Raw genomic sequence first — 20,694 nt, 5'->3', positions numbered from 1 at the left:
GTAAAATACATTCATAAATTGGGAGTAGCACACGTGTGTGTGTATGTGTGTGTGTGTGTGTGTGTGTGTGTGTGTGTGTGTGTAGAGAGAGAGACACTTGCACGTTAGCTAATAAAATAAAGAAAAAGAGATACTGCATGAATCACATTTGTTTTGATTAATTTAAAAGCTGAAGAGAGACAAGTAAGCTCAGAGTTCTTGGAAGTGACTGCTGACTAGGAGTCCCTCCCCACCAGAACATCCCTGCATCTGGCGGCTGAATCTTCTCTTGCTCCATACTCACAATCTTTTCGGGTTGTCCCGTCAGGGAGCTGGCTGGCCAGACTGAGGTTGCTTGTCACACTTGCGTTTGAACTGTCCAGGCTGCTGCCGAGATGCAGTTTCCTCATATGCCTCACAACCGCAGTGGCATTGAATGCTTGCTGGGATTTAGAAGAAGAGAGGAAAAAAGGAGGGAAAAAACCAAAAACAAAAAGAACAGCCACGTTAATTGGAAAAGGCACAGGTCCTTTTATTTCACTAGTCATCGCAAGAATTTCAGAGTTCTCAGAAGTCAAAATGTTCTTATATTTTAGGAGGGAAGCTTATGGGGGTGAAACATTGATTGATTCTTCAACAAAAGCCATTCCCATAAGAGTCTGTCAGGATGAAAAGCAACCATTTCGTCTGGTTTCAAGTGAAGTCAAGAAACAGTGATTAAGCCCCTCTGGGTCAGGCACTGGGCTTAAATGTAAACCGGTCTTTAGAGGGTGTTTTTACTGAAGAGACATTCCATATACACAACATCTTAGGTGTTGTTGGGTGTCAACTAATTAGAGTCAGAGAATCTTAAACATGGAAGGCACCTTTGAGATCCTCTCCCCAACTCCTTCTTGCTATAGAAATCCTTCTGTGATATGTCTAACAGATGTTGATCTAACCTGGTCCCTTCAGTGATGGAGACCTGTACTACCTCTTCATAAAAGTGAGTTAAGAATTTAAGTAAATGACATATTCAAAGCAAGTTATTATCATATCTTTAAGGTTCATTACTTTTGTTTTTTGCTTTTTGGAGGGGGGGCAAGGCAGGGTAATTAGGGTTAAGTGACTTGTCCAAGGTCACACGGCTAGTAACTGTTAAGTGTCTGAGGTTGGATTTGAACTCAAGTCCTCCTGACTCCAGGGCCAGTGCTCTATTCACTGAGCCACCTAGCCATCCCAAGGTTCATGTTTTTAAAATAGTTTTTGTTTTCCATTGTAGATACCATCTTGCACTAACATACTACTCTGCTGCCTCAGAATATCTAGAGATGACCCTGGGCTATTAAAGATGGGACATTTGGGGTATGGGCTCTGGAAGGTCCTTATTTTTTCAGTTGTTTCAGTCACATGTGACTCTTCATGACCCATTTAGGATTTTCTTGGCAAAGATACTGGAGTGATTTGCCGTTTCTTTCTCCAGTTTATTTAACAGATGAGGAACCGAGGCAAACAGAGTTAAGTGACTTGTCCAGGGTCACACAACTAGTAAGTGTCTGAGGCCAGATTTAGACTCAGGTGTTCCTGACTTGAGACCTGACACTCTAGCCACTGTACCACTTAGCTGCCTCTGGTATCAAGTTAGAAAAGCTCCAAGGATAAGCCTCGTGGTAGATGGCCCATTTGTTACCCAAGAACCAGTCTGTGTAAGTCTGAAGAAGTACATCAACAAGATGGCTGCAGAGTAGAATTCCCAGAGACCATTACTAAATCATGGAGAGACAAAGATCTGCCAGTGGAAAGAATGCTTGCACCAAACGGTTAGCTCATTATATAGGTACATTACCAAAGCATATTGAGATCGTGGCTTATATAGCTACATAAGCTCACCAACCACTCTAGTGTATTAACTTGCACAATCATGTTGCCGGGTCTCAGGACCCATCCAAAGTATTCTCTGACTATTGTAGGGACCCCAGCATAATATAACACACTCTGGCAAGTGGCTGTCCAGTCTTTGCTTGAATACCATTAGTGATGGGAATCTTACATCCTCAAAGGTGACAACTCTTAACTTTTAAAGTTCTTTCTCAGACTGTGTTCAAATTGATAGCTCTGCAAGTTCCACTCACAAGTTCTTTCCTCTGGAACCACATGGAGTAAGCCTAATCACTTGTACACGACAACCACTGGCTCATCTGAAAGCTGCTTTCTTTCTCTCAATCAACAAACAAATTGCTAAACATTTATTGCACACTTACTCTGTGTCAGGCATTGAGCTAGGTTACAAAGGCAAAAGTGAGCTATTGCTGATCTCAAGGAGTTTTCAGTATATGAAGAGAAATGTATGCCTATTTTAAAAAAAATGATTCAATAAACATTTATTAAGTGTTAATTATGCACCAGGCATTATGCTAAGTGCTGGGGATACAAGAGGCAAAAAGCCCCTGCCCTCAGGGAGCTTACAATCTGTTGGGGGTATACAACTATAAATATAACAACTATATACAAAGAAAACTGCATATGAGATAAATAGGGAATAATTAAAAGAGAGAAAGCACTGGAGTTAAGAGGGGCTAGGAAAGACTCTGCAGAAGGTGGGATTTTAGTTGGGACTCAAAGGAAGCTGGGACAGCTGGGCGGTGCAGTAGATAGAGTGCTGGACCAGGAGTCAGGAAGACTCATCTTCCTTAGTTCAAATCTGGCCTCAGACACTTCCTAGCTGTGTGATCCTGGGCAGGTCACTTTACCCTGTTTGCCTCAATTTCCTCATTTGTAAAATGAGCTGGAGAAGGAAATGGCAAACTACTCCAGGATCTTTGCAAAAGAAAATCCCAAATGGAGTCATGATATGGACATGACTGAAAAATGACTAAACAAGTTGGTCAGTGGTCAGAGTGGGGGAAGGAGAGCATTTTGACAGCTGTATCTATCTATGCATCCACACAAACATACTATAAATACAACTATGTAAAAAATAAATACAAAGTTTTGGGGGGCTTTTTTTGGAGGCAGGAAGGCACTAGCAGCTAGAGGTTAGGGAAGGCATCATATAAAAAGCTCCATCTTGGAGGAAACTAGGCATATCCTCTACCCTTACCCCCCAACCTTCTTTGACTTAAATATTCTTAATATGGTCATTTATTTAATCACATTTCTTTAAACACACGACAGAATAAGCTTAGGTAACTACTTGATAATCATAAAACCTCAAGCTTTTCAATTATCCATGAATCCTTTTACTAGAAATGCTCACAAGTGACTGTAACTCCAGGTGACTGATTTAGGCTTTCTCTACTCTTTTCCCAATCCCTTCTTCCCCTATGATGGAAATACAAATGCATATCATGATACCCTTAAACAGTAGATGGCAAAAGAAAGAGAACAGGTCAGGGCCTAGGATCATTCTCACATCAATCTCTGAAAATCTGAGAAGTGGCTAGATGTTTTCCCAAGGGGAAATGGTTGAAATAAATTATTCACCCCTTTTGGACCTTGCTATTTATTTCCTCAAGACTCTCATCTAATTTATTTCTTGTAGAGAAGCCCTAAAATTTAGTGGACAAAACAATAGACTTAGAGACTTGGGATAGAATTCTGCTTCAGAAAGACTAATTGTGGAATCTTGGGAAAGTCACTCACCTCTCAAAATCTCAATGTGCCTTATGTGTAAAATGGGGATAAAAATACTTTAACCACTTATCTCATCATTTCAAAGGAAATGTGGAATGCAAATATGGGATTTTATTATTATCTCTTGAAATTAGGGATCACTTGAGTAAAGTTCTGGAGCACTGGAAAGATATTGATTTTTTATCTAAATTATTTTGTTCATTTCTTCTTCAAATAAGAAAGCTCCACTTATATACAAAATAGGTTTTATGCAAGGTGATGAAATACATTAAAGACTGAGAAAGAGGCATTGAGACATAATAAAAGGGGAACCAGGTTTCCTATCCAGGCTTAGTCAACAACTAACTGTGATAATGAGTAAGTCAATTGATGGGGCGAAGACACTCAATATCTTCATCAGTCAAACAGCAGGTGATCTCTAAAGTCCTGTCCAGAATAACATTCTGTGAATCTATTAATTCAGAATTAAAGCATACAAAAAATTAATGGAATTTTGTTTCCAAAGTTTATGTGTTCATTCATTCTCTCTTTCAAGATACACTTAGTGAATGATTCTATTAATTCCTAATTTATGCCAATGAGGAAAAAAAAATTATGACTTACTCTCCATTTACTTTTTGCAAAGTTCTTCCGAATCTGGGCACTGACTGATTCATGGATGTTTTTGCAGAGGGCTGTATCACCAGCAATCCTGAAATAGAAAAGTGCTCCTTTAGAAATGTTTGCTCTGACAGGACTAATCCTGTATCCCAACCTTGCTCTATCTCCCACGCATGCCTCACATTCCCTCCCTTTCTCAAATTTGACTGGGGAAGTGGAGGGGACAACCTGTTTCTTGGTCACTGAGTCATCTCTCTCATGCTGCTCCTTTTTTTTCTTTGCAGGATGTTTTTAGTTTTATTTTTTTCATTTTCATATTAGTCATGTGGCAAAAAAACAAAGCAAGAAATATAAAGAAAATTTAAAAAGTATTCTTCAATCTGCACTCAGAGTTCATCAGTTCTCTCTCTGGAGGTGGACAGCATTTTTTATCATGGGTCCTTGGGCATTATCTTGGATCATTGTGATCAGAGTAGCTAAATCTTTCATGGTTGATCATTGTTACCATATTGCTATTACGGTACTATGTTCCCCTGGTTCTGCTCATTCCATTTTGTATTAGTTCATATGTCTTCCCAGGTTTTTCTGAAACCATCCTACTTACCACTTCTTACAGGTACAATAGTATTCTATCACAATCATATACCACAACTTGTTCAGTCATTCCCCAGCTGATGGATATCCCCTCATATGAAGATGGACTAGGCTTGAAAACCTCTTTTACCATTTGGTCATTTTTATTTTTTAAGGTGTTATTTTCTTCAATATTTTGGTTCCTTTTTAAAAAACCAAGCTGTCAGTTGTCTTTTCATAATTTTCTTGCATTGACCTAATTTCTTTTCCCAATTTTTCCTCTACCAACCTTATTAGATTCTTAATATAATTTTTAACTCTTCTAGGAATTTTTGTTGGTCTTGTGTCTAGTTCACTTTCCCCCCCTTTGAGGCAGTTCTTGTAGCATCACTGTGTTCTTCTGAGTTTGTCTTCATCTTATCACCATAGTGGTTTTTACATTTAGATTACCTTGTTGTTGTTATTTGCTTATTTTCCCAGTCTACTTCTTGACCGTGAACTTTATGTTGAAGTTGGACTGTGTTCCCAGGGCAGGGGAGCACTGTCCCAAACTTCAGGCTTTTTTGCACTACTGTTTTCAGAGGTAGTTCTTGGGATTTGGAAGTTTCTGGTGCTTCCGAGTGAGAGAAATGATTATTAACAACCAAAGATTTGGGGAGATTCAGATTTCTCCCTTTTTCTTTTAACCTCATTTCAAGACCTCAGTCTCTGAAGGCTGAAGTAACTGGAGCCAGATTTGAAGAGGTAGAAATATTTGTAATTAATTTTTTTAATTTGAAATTTTAAAAAATATTTGCATTTAGCCCTAGAGGTAATGGGGAACGGCTGGAAGTTTTTTAGCAGGTGATTAACATGGTTAGATCTATGTCTTAGGAAGATTATTTTGGTAAGTTCTGTGAATAAATGAGTGTTAACTGAATTAAAAATGATTTCAAGTTGTGAGAAATTAGAAGCAGAGAGAAAACTTAGGAGGTCATTACTGTAGTTTAGTGAGAGGGCCTGAACTAGTGTGGTAACGAGTGTATGAATGAATGGAAAGGAAGAACATCGTGATGGATATTGTGAATAAAGACTTAGCAACTAACTGGAAATGAGGAGCATGGGAAAGGGAAACATCAAGGATGACTCTGAGATGACAAAACTGGTTACTAGGGAATTAGTAGTACTCTCAACAGAGATAGGAAAGTTTGGAAGAGGAAAAGGTTGGAGAAGGGGGAAGAAAATTTTCATTTTGGAGATGTTGAGTTTGAGGTGCTAACAGAACACCAGGCAGTAGGACAGGGGACTGGAGTTCAAGAAGGAGAATAGCATACATGAGGCTTAAGTATAAAAAGTCCCATCACAAAAGGAGAGGAAAATTGAAGTAAGTCCAATTAGGCATTATGAACTGTACAATTATGACTGGGATGGGGAGGAGAATTCCTAATAGGGATAGAGGGGTGATCATAAAAATGAAAAGGCACAATTTCTGTTATATAAGATTAAAAAATCTGTCCAAACAAAACAGCGAGAATTAGAAGAAAAACATTTGATTGGGGAATAAATCTTCCTGGCAAATATTTAACATAAAGATCTGATATTAAGGATAGAGAGAGGATAAAAAATGCAGCGAGCAACTATCATTCTAGAAGACTAGTAGGAAAGTCTGACTCCTGTCTCTTGACAGAGCTAGAAGGTGATAAGTACAGGAGAAAGCATGGATTTTCAGACATGCCAAATGTATTAATTTGTTTTGCTTGAATACACTTATTTGGTATGAGGAAGGGCTCTATCAGGCCAGGGAATCACTAGAAAGAGAGAAGAAAAAGAAAAGGTATGAATAATCCACTTAAAAAGAAAGATCAAGTTGGGCACAGATGAAGGGGTCATCTGTATAACAGTGATAATTGAACCCATGGGCGCTGATGGAGTTACCAAAGGAGAGAAAACAGAAAGGGACCCAGAACAGATGTTAGGGGACACCCACAGGTAGATGATGGGTGACAAGGCACCAAAGGCAAGGCAGCAAGCAAGCATTGTGTCATAGATGACTAGACTGGGGGTCAGGAAGACTTGGACTTGAATTCCACCTTCAACTCTAACTCTGTGGCCCTGGACAAGTCACTCACCCTTTCTAGCCTCAGTTTCCTTGTAAAAAAGATATAAATAATAATTCTTGGAGCACCTACGTCAAAGAGTGCTACAAAGGAAGGAAGCAAGGATAGAAAGAAAGAAAGGAGCATTTATCAAGTGCGTCAGGTACTGGGCTGTACAATTATGACCTCATCTGATCCTCACAACAACCCTGGCTGGTAGGGGCTATTGTTATCCCTATTTTACAGATGATGAACTTAAGGCAGACAGGTTAAGTGACTTGCCTAGGGTCACAAAGCTAGTAAGTATCTGAGGCTGGATTTGAATTCCTAGCTTCCTTTCTCTAGGGCCAGCACTCTACACACTGTACCCACCTAGCTTCCCCAAAGAGACCATGAATTTTTTTAAAGCTTAAAAAATTAATTATAAAAAATAGCTTGGAAAAAAATGCCAGGTCTTCTTACATATTTACATCCAATAAAATGAAAGCTCCTTGAGGGGAGGGACTGTTTCTTTCATATGAAGGTGGACTAGGCTTGAAAAATCAGCTGCTTATAGAATCCTATGAACCTTGAAAGCACCTCGCTGCTTCTTCAGAATGCATCCGAGCCCCAGGTCCCCAGACTCCAAATTCTTGTACTGTACTAGCTGTCTAATACACTGTGGTAGAGTAGAAAATACACTGAACTGGAAAGCAGGAGATCTATTTCCTATTCCTAGTCTATTGAAGCATCCAGGTGACAGACCTGGCCTGAAATAAGGAAGATTTAACTTCAAATCCAGCCTTAGACATTTGCTAGTTATGGTTAAATCATTTAACCTGTCTTCCTCAGTTTCCCTATTATGCCTAATGGGCACAATAATAACACTTGCCTCCCAGGGTTGTTGTGAGGATAAAATGAAATAATATATGTGAAGCACTTTTCATACCTTAAAGTAACACACATATGTATATATAATGAATTGCCCAAAGCCACATATCTGGGAACATACAAATATGTGCATATGTACATATATGTATATATGTATGTATATATTTGCTCTTAGCTATCTCTGTGACCTTGGGCAAATCATTTTACTTCTGTAGGACATAAATTCCTCATCTATATAGCAGGAAGGTTTTAGACTAGATGATTTCTAAATTTATTTCCAGTTCTGTGATTGAGACTCCATTTGGCTAAGACTTTGAAATAAGTGCTGTCATTCAGCATAGATATATTAGGAAATATATACTTTTTTTCCAATGATACTTCCATCCCTCAAAATGTTTCTGGAATTTGCCTTCAGAATTAACTTTAAAAATCACACAAGAAATGTAAATTCCATGACTTTATAGCTGTTTCAATACTTTAACGGGTACGTATACCCCTCATTCACATGATTCAGATCCTCATCTCTCCATGCCTGGCCTTCCTGGGCAACTCTCATCCACATCTTCCACCCAATGACTTCCTCTACATCTCTTGATATTGAATAGACAATAATGAAACACACAGACTGTCCCGCGTTATCTTGTTCTTGTGACGTAACTGGCCCATCTATTTTCCCAATTCCATCACAGAGATCTCTGCAAACATCCTTCAATCTAATCTGTATTTTTGACATCCAAAGGTATTACCCAAGTTGATCAATTATTTTCTTCATTTAGACTTAGCTTTGAATGCCTTTTCCCAAAAATCAATTTTACCTCCAAGTGCAAAGGCTTGACTACTAGTCCAAAGATGAAAGATGAGCCTAATCAAAAGAATGGGCTTTGGGGTATAATGATAAATCTGCAAGAGGTGTTCTAAAAATGTTTGGGCAATAGCAATATTATTGGGATAAGTGTATTTCCTTCGAAGGTGACTACTTTGAAGGGTATATTTGATTTGGATGGAAAGTTTGTATTTGTTTATTAGGAGAATCAGTAACATTACTTTATCATAATATCTCATAGTTTCATAGTCTCATCAATTTAGAGCTGGAAGGGACTTAGAGGCTATCTACCTAATCCAACCCTCTCAATTCATAGATTAGAAACAGAGGTCAGGAGGTGGTAATTTGCCCAACGTGGCCCAGCCAGTAAGTAGGGTTTCCCTACTGACACTGTCATGCTAGCTCATGCCATCTTTGTCGGTCTAATTACTTTTAACTGAAATTTCATATGCATATTTTGGAAGACTTTTAGAACATTATGCTAATATTCTGAAAGTAATTTTGTCTCAATGTGCAATAATTTACAAAAATTTAAAATTCCTGGTTTTAAAAGGTATTTCTGCCACACTGAAACCCATAACCCCAGTTTGCAATAAATAAGGCAAACCTACTCTTAGTCACCAGCATTACAAACCCACCTTTGCTTTGATTAAATACAACTTGATCCTCCGTTATTTTAGTTAGTTGTTGGAGAAAATGTTATTTACAATACCATGAATATTATATAAGTGGATCTTGCAGTTAGATAATGAAGGAAAGGTGGAGAGTCAGGTCCATTACTATTGGAGACAGGAAGGTGGTTTAAAATGTTACATCCTTGGAGAGGAATGCCAATTCAAACTTGCCAATGGCCAACTCTTTCTCAGAAATGATTATATAATAGAAGTCAGACACTATGGCAGTAACTAGTATGAGTATTGCTATGGGGTAATGGCACAGGCTTCTTCCTGAATGATTCCTGAGCAACATTTCCTGAAGGAGGCAACCAAGACACTTAACATATGTCTTGGTAGGAAGATAAATGTGTATGTGAGCTCCTCCTTCATTTCTCCAGACCTAGGCTGCTCTGGTTAGAAAAAAAGCACTGGAAATCTGATTGACTAATTGGGGAAGGCAAAGGGGAAATATTTAGGCATTATTCATATGCAAAAATCAGCCCTGGAAGATGAAAAAGTTAGTGTACCAGCTTTTCTGAGCTACCAAGAGTCTTGCAGGAGTATCAGGCTGTAGTCCAGTTCTCAGGCTTCGCCAAAGGCAATATGCTTCAGTAAAATTCCCCATTTCTCTCAGCAACACTCTTTCTAGGTCAAGATGAAAGCACCTTGGCAAAAGAGCATGCTGAAATAGACTGCAGCTAACCAGATTTCCCTTCCTCTACTTTCATTTGGCTCCATTTCCCAGATAACAACTTAGTAAAATAGAAACAGAATGTTTGGATGGCCAGGCCCACCAAAGGCAAGAACAACAGAGGGATTTGCAAGATGCTCCAAGAATCTCTAGTAAGCCTTTGTTCTCTAGAGAACTCATTTGAGTCTTCCCTCCTTTACTGTTTTCAAAAGTCACATCCTCAGGGTGAGATGCCAAATCAAACTTTGTCATGGCCAACTCATTCTTGGAAATGATTGTTCAGCAAAGGCGAAGAATTGTGGGATTGACTAGGACGGGTACTTACTAATACTAGCTAGATTCTTGTGCTCCAAAATAAATAGATGGGGCGAGGAGAAATTGGAGAGGAATTCTGTCTTTATGTTTTAAACATCAGCACCTGTCTATCAGAAATATGATTTGAAACCTTTGGAACTGGTTCTTACTCCATGTGTCTTGTTTTATATGAGTTCTCTATGTGGCTAACATACATAGAGTTAGGGATTGGGTCTATGATTTCATCGATATGAAGAACTCCCAGATGAGGAGAGTCCCCCTGTCAATGTTGGCTGGCATCTTCTCTGCTACATAGTCTTGGAGAGTTGCTAACATACAGGAGATGTCACAGAAGTTCAAATTAATCAGTAATATAGAAATACTTCGTGTTCATTTCAAACTGAGTTTATTATTGTTCTGTCATTTTTTAGTCATGTCTAACTCTTTGTGACTCCATTTATAGTTTTCTTGGCAAAGATACTAAAGTGGTTTGCCATTTTCTTTTTCCAGCTCATTTTATAGATGAGAAAACTGAGGCCAATGGGGTTAAATAACTTGCCCAGGGTCACACAACTAGTAAATGTCTGAGGTCATATTTTAACTTGGGAAGAGGAGTCTTTCTGACTCCAGGCCCAGCACTCTATCTTCTGCCCTCAAACTGAGCTAGTACTTGCTTAAGAATTAAGCATCAGATTGAGCCAGAGGAAGTTCAGAACCAACCCCTCAGGGCAGCTTTATGGATACATTTCATATTTATTGTCATTTGTCACCTTTACAAGTGTTTCTAGATGGACTTGCCTTTCGGTAGCATTCCATTTCAAGCTGTGAGTGTATGTCCTTGCATTTCACTTTGGACATTCTCCCTCACAGATGTTTTAGCTTTAACCTCTTGGTCTTACAGTTTGTAGATATTATTTCTTTATGATATTTTGATGTTTTAACATAACTGGTGGACTTTGTGCCTGCTGCTTCTCAAGTCTTTCCTGGTCCTCCTCCAACCCACCTTCCTCGTTAGCCTCCAACATCTTCCTCGCTTCCCTTTTCTAACTCATGTAAAATTTTGTGGCTCACAGAGCATTTTTCTTACAATCCAATGAGGTACATAGTGAAAGTATGATTACCCCCATTTTACATATGAGGAAGCCAAGGGTCAGAGATAGCAAGAGGCTTGCCAAGGTCATGTAGCTAACAGTGCAGAACTGGGAATTCCTAACAGCTTGGAATGAAGGAAACATTGACTAGCACTGCATTTAATGCCACCAAATGCTCTTTCCTATTCTGAGTGATGAGAGAGTTCTATTGGGAGGAACTTTTGAAAAGCCTTATGGAACAACTGCCTTGATGTCTTCTTACTTTGGGCCAGAGCCTACAAAACAGTCAAGTCCTGTGAGCAAGCCAGAGGAGAATGAGAGATGAGAAGCGCTTGAATCTCTTGTCCCTGTCATCCTTTGACTGTTCCTTCCCTATGAATCCCAACACTGGGTGATGTTTCCTATCTGTCTTTTCCACTCAATATCTACAAATAAGTTTTCTTTGGTTTTTAGAGCATGCTGACTGGGTCTCATACAAATCCATACTATCTAATGTCAAATGGGGCCTCATGGCTGCATTTTGCTTAAGTCCTTGTCCTGCTCTCCATTATAGTTGTGCCAAACCTTCTCCTTGAGCTCCTAATTCTTTTCTTAATTCCTTCAACCTCAGAACATGACTTCATTTCTTAATTTACTAAGAAGAGTGAGGTCATACATCATGAGCTCCCTTGTTTTCCCAGTTTGTGGGGAGTATAAGGGAAAATGCGGCCAGAGTTGGAAAAAACTATCTGGGCAAGCTGAGTTATTAGAAGGAAGTCAGGTTTCAGTGAGTTCAAGGAAATGGAAGGAGTGAGAAAGGAAAAGATTTAAGATGAAAATTAATTTATCACCTATGGAGCAGACATTCTAGAGAACACAGTGGAAGGGGTAGGTATCTTTACAGTGGGATTTATGAAGGGGTGGGTTGAGGGGGAACAGGAAGTCAATGGGGGATGGAAATAGGACTTGAATAACAACAGCTATGGGCTGGGAGCCACTGGGATGGGGAAGGTTTGATGAGGTGGGCATATGATAATCATTGGGTGAGTTCAGGCAGGTTATCATTTAATCAATAGGGATTCAGGCTTGGGATGGAGTTGTGCCAGGATGACAGGCAGCAGTGTGCAGCTGGAAGGCTAGGAGATGGGAAATGGTACATCTAGGAGCAAGGCAGGCTAGGAAGCTGGAAAGGTAGAGGGTTCCTCCACAGAAGTCTTCCAATGAAGGCTTCCAATTGTAGACAGGGTTCTTCCTGAAGTAGTTAGGACCAGATGGACCCTGAGAGATCTCTTCCAATTCTGAGATTCTATGGACTATGTAAATGAAGACATGTTGCTCTGCAGAGAATCATTTGTGAAAGCATGGTTTCATCATGGATGTGCAGACAATTCTCATAAAGACTTTATAGAATCATATTGCTTGCCTTCTTGATGGGTCGGGTAGGGGTTAAAGGAATGGAGAGACTTTGGAACTCAAAATTTTTAAAAAATGAACTTTAAAATAAATAAGGTATAATTGTAAATTTAGAAGGTTGATTTTGAAATTTAAAAAGAAAGACTTCATAGAGATGAGAAATCAAGATCAATAATGAGGATCAGTAGTTGCTGATGTCATTTTGGTACATATTACCATATTTTTCTTCATATTTTTCTTTTGGTGTCTCCCCTACTTTGAGATCTTGAAATTTTCTTGGTCAATATCTTTCAAAATTGTATTGTTTATAGATTGGATTTCTTCTGCATATACTTCTTCAAGTCCAGCCATTTTTCTTGACTATCATCTTCTTTAAGTGCCAATTTTACTTCCTCCTATGGCGACTGAGTGCTGAGTCTCAAAGAAGTGGTTCCAACATCATTGGTGATGAGAATAGATTACATAGCCACAACGGCACATCTGTTGCATTTTGTTTCTCTTTGTTGTTCTCCTTTTTGTTTTATCTCTGAATGCTTTTGAGATGCTTTAGTTTAACTGGGTGACATGCTAAGTTATCTGTATGCTAATTTTTCCCTTCACTCTTTTTAGCCAATTAATCTTATTAACACTTTATTATATTGTCCCTTTCATCTCTGTAATCAGTTTGGAAATGATCATGTACTGTAAGGCAGTGCTGCCCTTGGCTACCATGTCTTTCCCCTTGGCAGAAAGATCAAGAGTTTGCTGGCTGAAGAAGTTTGGGGGACTTATTTGGCTTTCTTGTTGAGACAAATGTTTTAGATCATTTCAACTTGTCTAAGAAATGATTATGTCTTTTGGTTTAGAGCTATTATAATTTCATGCATTATCTTCTCTTTTACCTGTCTTGCAATTTTTCAGTATTTTTTTACTTTTGCTCTAGCCAATAAATGATATGATTTTGAAATGAATCATGTCAGGTATTGGTTATTTCCCATTTAGTAAAATATAATCAGTTTTGTTTTTTAAAAACTTGATTCTTCACTATGTCCTTGATCTTTCAACTAAAAGCACTTCAAAACACTTGACTGACAGCCTCCTGAAGCTCAAGTCTCCCAAGCTCCAGAGGTCCACCAGCTTCAGCCTTCCTAGTACCAGGAATTTATAGTTGGCACCACCACACCTGGTTCATTTCTTAATCCTTAACCATGCTCTCCAACTCTTTTTTTGGGGGACCATCCTACTCAGTGTCTACTTTTGTACACCAAGTCATGAAGTATCAAAGTATACATTGACTTGGTTTGGAGTTAAGTTCTTTGTAGATGTTCTCCAGTTTTTCCCTACAAGAGACCCTAGTGCAAAAGTTGCTGTTCTTTCCATGATGATCTTTTTGCTTTTGCCTGTCATCAGCACTGTAACGTGATATGACTAAGTGATCCATAAATTGGTATTTTTCATTGCTTTTGAGAACATAATAGACACAACTCTACCAACTCCTTTATAACTCTTTGAGTAACTCTCTGGGGAGAACCTGTGAGACTTCCTTACACTTAGTGATGACTTCTTTATGTTTTTTAGTATCATTTACAGCAAACAAAATGATATGGTTAAGTTCTTCCCATAGAACTGAAGAATTCACTGATTCTTGGACAAAGGAATATAGTTCCAACAGTTAATGTTTAGGGACGATTCAAAATTAATTTGATCCCCCTACCTCCTTTTCTGCCCTTCTAGCACCATCACTATGGAAAGACTATGGACAAATAAGACTAGAAGATATTTTTTGCTTTTTTTTCCCCTTGAATTGCCAGAGTCAAAGAATTCATGACCCAGTGGCCAGCCTACTGGTGATGAGTCTCTGCACTTAGCTAGACTGGCCCTCAGAAAGCAGGAACAGTCTGTCACCTGGTCCGTATCTGAAACCTTTCAGTCTTGGTAGAATCTGCCACAGCTTATTAATATAGGGAATGAATACATTATTTAGAGGGAATTCTTTTTTATAGGAGAGAGATGCTCTAAAACCGTCATTTAGATTTTTATAAACCTAATCCCATATTAAACATACTAGGATGCACTGCTATTTAAGGAATCCTAAGGTAATTTATCATAGAGTGAAAAAATCCTTTTTTCCTCAGTGAATAACAATCTCTTTTTGAAAAAATCTGTTCCGCTTTCATTCAGATCTCCATGCATCAGGATCAGCTAAGTCAGGGAGCACACTGCCTGCACAGTTCTCTTTTGCTGGGGGTTGGAAGGCAGGCTTAACTGCCAACTTTGACATTGGCTGTGTGACTATGGGCAAGTCACTCCCTTTTCTCAGCCTTAGTCTTCTCATCTACAAAATAGGAACGATCCACCATCAAGCTCATAGGGCTGTTGTTAGGAAAGTACTTTATGAACATGAGCAGAGGCTAAGGGACTGACTGTCCGAGGAGGGGATGTGGCATCTCTTGCTGCTTTCTGGCCAATTAGCTCCTCATTAACAACTACAGAAGTGGGCAGAGAAGGGAAAAAGGAAGCCAAGATGTGGCTTAGGGAGAAGACTGAAAACCTTGGTTATAATGAGGTGTGATGATAACCTATGGTTTCATAACTGAGATCTTCCAATTACTACTGGAGTGAAAAGGAATCTGACAATCATTATCTCATGCTGCATGATTTTTCTTACCAGGGGTGCCGAGCTGCCTGCTCACAAGTATATCTTTTATTGGGATCTTTCTCCATCAAATTTCGAATGAAATCTTTAGCTGTAAAAAAGAAAACAAGACAGTGAATCTGATTTGTACCTTAAAACGTGGCTATATGATACAACCATGCACAGGGATCATGCTGTTTATGGCGTCAAACATATTTGATCAGACCTTTCCAAACTCTTAACACACACTTGGCACTGTAAACAGTAGCATCTTAGTAGTGGGCAGCTGTGAAATAGGACACCAGAGTGGTCATTTGCTGAGTCAATGGCAAAGCAAGGGCTAGGAGCCTTATTTCTTTGCTTCTAGAACCTAATCTTCTCAGCACAAGACTGTACTCTTTTATTCAAGGTAAAGAATTGCAGAAATAGTCCTTTGTCATGAAATCAGCTTGCTAAACTTCAGCGGGATAGACAAAGTTATTACATATGTCTTACATACCATGGGCTTCATGCTTTATAATAAACATTACAGACATCTGTTTGATGTGCCACCCCCCTTTATTTTAAATAAGGGGTAACACTGGTAGTTTGTAAGCTATAAAGACAGGCCAGATTTGGTCCCCAGGTCATAGTTTGCTGACCCAGCCCTTTTTTTTTTGATACAGAGAGTAAGAAATGTGGCATCAAGTATTTGAGTTATACCATTACACAACAAAACTCTTTCTGAGTTCAAATTTGGCCTCAGACACTAGCTGTGCAACCCTGGGCACGTCATTTAACCCTATTTGCCTTGTCCTCATCTGTAAAATAAGCTGGAGAAGGAAATAGCAAACCACTGCGAGATCTTTGCTAAGAAAACCCTAAATGAGGCCACTAAGAGTCAGACATGACTGAAAAGTGACTGAACAACAGCAAAGCAAGGAAAGCTGGAAAACCTGGCGCTCTCACGGCTATCTACTGATCTTGAGCAAAGATGTGAATCCCTAATGAATGCTGAAACTACGGCTTTTTTAAAGAAAAAAATAATTTCTAAATTGTTTGATGTAGCATTTCAATTGGTCTAATTATTTTTTTGTTCCACCAATGTAATCCTTTTTTTAAAAATTCTAACAAGTAAGAAATTTTCTAGAAATAATATAGAATTACAGATCTAGAGCTTGAAGAAACCTCCAAAGTCGTCAAGTAAAACCCTTTCATTTGAGGTAAAATGTGCCAGAGACTGTGCCTAGTATGAGTTCTCTACTTCATCTTCATTGGGAATACTGCCCATGGACTCTGAATGAAACTTAGCTTAGGGCGGTATATACAGTTGGCACTCAATGAATGCATGTTAATTGGATGCCAACATATGAATCAAGTAAATCCTGTGTAATTATGCCATTTGTTACTGAAGCAGGGGCAAGTAAGCCCCCCCATTATTTCTGGAATTCTTGGAAAAGGAACAACGTAGATCTTTAGTAGGTTTGGTTACTTTATCTTAAGCATTTGATAAGGGGGAGTATTTCCCTCTTGGAAACTCTAAATCATCCTTAGTGATGGCTTTCCCATGACTTCAGTGTAAGCAACACCAGCCAAGCCTACCTTTAGCTTTGTCCAAGTTCCAGTCACGCACAGCACACAGGGCCTTTAATGAGAACCTCAGAAAGGATGGGGCCCTAATGGCAGCAGGAGGCTAGTCTGGGGAATCACAGGTACTGTACCCTCAGGAAGGTTAGCTACCTACCAGAATCTGAGATGTCATCCCAATAGGGGGAGTCGAATTCATATTCTGCCTTGAGAATCTGCTCAAAGAGTTTGGAGTCGTTTTCATCGTAGAAGGGAGGGTAACCGCAGAGCCTGAAAAACACATTGTGACAAAGGCCTAAAACAGCTGGATCACAGCTGCATCACAAACAAGATTGGTTTTACATTTTAACAGAACAAAGGAGATTTTTTAAATTTGATTGAAAAATACTCAAGGCCATAAAGATAACCTCTGAAAGTATTACACGCATTCTATGGGCAAAACTATTGATATGAATTACATTTTAGTTAAATAGCAAGAAGATATTAGTCCCAATGTTTGATACTCAAAGAAAAAAATGTATGTTTATCATTACCATAATTTTGCATACTATGGGAGGGAAGGAACTTATAAAGCACCTACTGTGCACCAGGCATTGTCTTAAGCGTTTTATGAACATTACCTTATTTGGTCCTTACAGAAACCTGGGGAATCAGATACTCTTATTATCCCCATGTTTACCGCTGAGGACACTAGAACAGAGGTTAAGTGACTTGTCCAGCCAGGAAGTGTCTGAGGCTGGATTTGAACTGAGGTCTTCTTGGACTCTAGGCCCAGTGTTCTAGCTACTACGCCACTGGCTGTCTGTGGGGAGCACAGAGCTACCAAAGTAGCTCTCTTAGTCTCTCTTTCAAAGTCTCTCTTAGTATGGCCACTGGAATTGAATCTGGTGCTCCAGGTGATGAATATTGTTTAAGAAAGAACTTCCTAACCACGAGATTTGTCTAGAACTGGAATGGCGTGCTGTAGGAGGTAGCATTTTGGCCATTGCTAGAGGTGACTCAGTAGATGGAAGGCTGGGCTTGGAGTGGGAAGACCTGAGTTCAAACTGAGCCTCAGACACTTACTAGCTGTGTGACCCTGGACAAGTCACTTAACCTCTGTTTGCCTTAATCCACTGGAGAAGGAAATGGCAAAGAAGTGCAGTATCATTGCCAAGAAAACCTCATACAGGGTCGTGAACAGTTGGACATGACTGAACGACTGAATAGTCACAATCAAAGGCGTTCTAGGAGTGACTGGATGGCCATTTGTCATGGACATCATGTAGAGGATCCCACCTTGCACAGGGAATAGACTAAGATCAGCAGTTCTCAAAATATGGTCTGGGAACCCTGGTGGTCCCAAGGCCAGAACTATTTTCATAATGTTTTAAATTATAATATGGCAAATTTCAGTGGCTATCCCCCACAGAAACTAAAGCTCTTTGGAAGGTGCTCTATGCTTTGTAAGAGTGTAAAGGATCCCTGAGACCCTAAATTCGAGAACTGCAGGTCTTAATGACCTCTGAATCGTCCATTCCACCTCTAATAGCCCCAGATTTTAAAAAACAAACAAACAAAACCACCAAATATTTTTCCAAAGGCAACTGGCCTAAATGAATAACATTTCCTGCCAGGTGAGTAGAAAAGAGCGACAAACTTATTTTTTTTAATTGTATATATTGTAGTGAAAGATGGACTTCTTAAAAATAAGCATTGTGGACCCTTATTTGCAGGCCACTGGGACTCATTTCACTCTAGCTATTAGAGATACAAGAAAGGGAATTGCAAAACTGAGGTTCAGAGCAGGTACAGGCTCACTTGTATTACCCACCACTCCTGCCTGAAGGCTTAAGGTTTGCTTCTTAAGAATAATGTTATCGGGGTGGCCAGGTGGCTCAGTGAATAAGAGCACCGGCCCCAGTGTTGGGATGACCTGGGGATTGAATCCGGGCTCCGACACTTAGCACCACACCCAGAAATAACTGGCTGTGTAACCTTGAGCAAGTTACTTAATCCCAATTGCTTGAAAAAAAAGATAAAAAAAAGAATAATGTTATTGGTATCTCTAATAATATCATCTGTTGGAAAGAATAGCACCAGTGATTAAATCTGAGCTTTTTCAAAGCAAATTTTCTTTAACTTATAAGAATCTGTCATCCTAAACTCTTCCTTCTCCTTCTTACTCCCATATTTCATCAGTTTCCAAGTCTTTTTGTTTTTTGGAGGCAGAGTAATTGGGGTTAAGTGACTTTCCCAAGGCCACATGGCTAGTAAATGTTAAGTGTCCGAGACTGGATTTGAACTTAGGTCCTCCTGATTCCAGGGCCTGTGCTCTATTCACTGAACCACTAGCCACCCCAAGTTCCCAAGTCTTAATGATATTGTCCATAACACCTCTCAGATCTGTCAACTCCTCTTCACTCACAAAGCCAGTGTATCTTTATCTCTTGTCCAGACTATTGCAATTAAACACTGAATGAATGAGTGAATAAAAAGCATTTATTAAGTACTGGCTCATGCCAAGCATTGTACTGGAAAGGCTGGGAAATAAATACAAAAGTGAGATATGCCATGTGCTGAAGAAGCTTATTTTCAAAAGGAAGAAATGACATATTTAGATGGTGACCTGAAAAGAGTGTTTTGGTCTGGGGAGTCATAGAAATGGTTAGTGTAACCAGTGGGGAGTTGATTCAGATTCCAGAAGCATCAGTAATCTTGGTTTCAGTAGCAAGAGGTAGAAAGCAGAGGCCAAGGGTAAGGGCAAGAAGTTGGAGGGGAGGCATGTGGGAGAAGAGAAGATATCAAGAAGGGGAGCGGATGCAGAAGGATGGATGGATGTAAAGTGTGGTCTGGTTGGTCTGGAGCTGGCTGGATAATATAGTAAGTGGGCTTTGTTAGCCTGCATCACTCTAAAATCAGGACAACCTAGTTGGGGGGAGGGAGAGGCTTCCAAAAGTTAAGTTCCTTAACTCCCAAGGGCATGATCTTCTCTTCTTTCAGTTTCTCTCTTTTCCAATCTATCCTTCACAGAACTGCCAAAATAATCTTCCTAAAGCGCCAGCTGACCATGTTACATTCCACTCCCTGCCCTCAAGAATCCTCTGTGGCTCACTAATGCTTCTAGGATGAAAAACAGACCTCACTCTGCTATTTGATATGCTTTACAATCTGTTTCCTGTCTATCTTTCCAGATTTCTTTCATATCATTCCCTGTTGGCACTCTACTTTTTTGCCCCAATGGCCTATCTGCCATTTCTAGAACTCAGTCTTCCATATTCCAACTCTGTGACTTTGCACAGGCTTCTCTTCATGCTTTGAATACACTCTTTCTTCACTGCACCCTCTCAAACCCCGCACCCCATCCCTAGCTTCCTTCAAGGCTCAGCTCAGCTGTTTACCTATATGTGGCCTTTCCTCATTCTTCTAGTTGTTCACATTGCTTCCCTCCTTAAATTAACTTGTGCTTACTTATCTGCTGACATGCTATATGTCCCAGGAGACTGCAAGTTCCTTGAGAAATAGGGAAATGCCTTTCCATTATTTTGGTTTTGGGTCCACAAGCCCTAACACCATGTCTTGTACAGTGTAGGTATTTAATAAATACCAATGGTATGTAATACTCAGATCCAGCATTAAATGACAATGTTTTGGTCTGCTATCCATGGAAATCTTACTCTGGAAGTCCTGCCTAACCATGATTAGGGGTTACACCGGACTCTCCATTCTGGAAGGCTATGCTAGCAGAGCACAAGGGCTGATGGGTACTATCAAGTCAGAAAGACTTTGAGCACTGGCACAATTAATTAACTCTTTTGTCTCATATAGTTTTCATTCACTGAAATGCAGCTCTGGTAAACCAGGTTTTGATAAAGCCCA

General features: G+C 39.5%; 1 protein-coding gene across 2 annotated transcripts in view; it reads right to left on the bottom strand.

The window, feature by feature from the left end:
• CAMK1D (calcium/calmodulin dependent protein kinase ID) overlaps positions 1 to 20,694 on the bottom strand; it is a 482,788-nt gene that overhangs the window by 9,047 nt on the left and 453,047 nt on the right. For both annotated transcript variants that reach the window (XM_069106410.1, XM_069106411.1), the window contains 4 exons: positions 16,994 to 17,106; positions 15,304 to 15,382; positions 4,195 to 4,282; positions 284 to 422 (listed from right to left, as the gene is read on the bottom strand). In XM_069106410.1, the coding sequence (XP_068962511.1) occupies positions 284 to 422; positions 4,195 to 4,282; positions 15,304 to 15,382; positions 16,994 to 17,106 (419 nt within the window). The remainder of the gene's footprint in view (positions 1 to 283; positions 423 to 4,194; positions 4,283 to 15,303; positions 15,383 to 16,993; positions 17,107 to 20,694) is intronic.

The sequence above is a fragment of the Petaurus breviceps genome, unplaced genomic scaffold (genome assembly GCF_028583685.1).
Source record: "Petaurus breviceps papuanus isolate PSGF00001 unplaced genomic scaffold, PetGlider_PUasm1.0 79, whole genome shotgun sequence".
NCBI classification, from domain to species: domain Eukaryota; kingdom Metazoa; phylum Chordata; class Mammalia; order Diprotodontia; family Petauridae; genus Petaurus; species Petaurus breviceps.
Note: the sequence above shows the minus strand (reverse complement) of the source record. Positions and strands in the feature narration are given on the sequence as shown.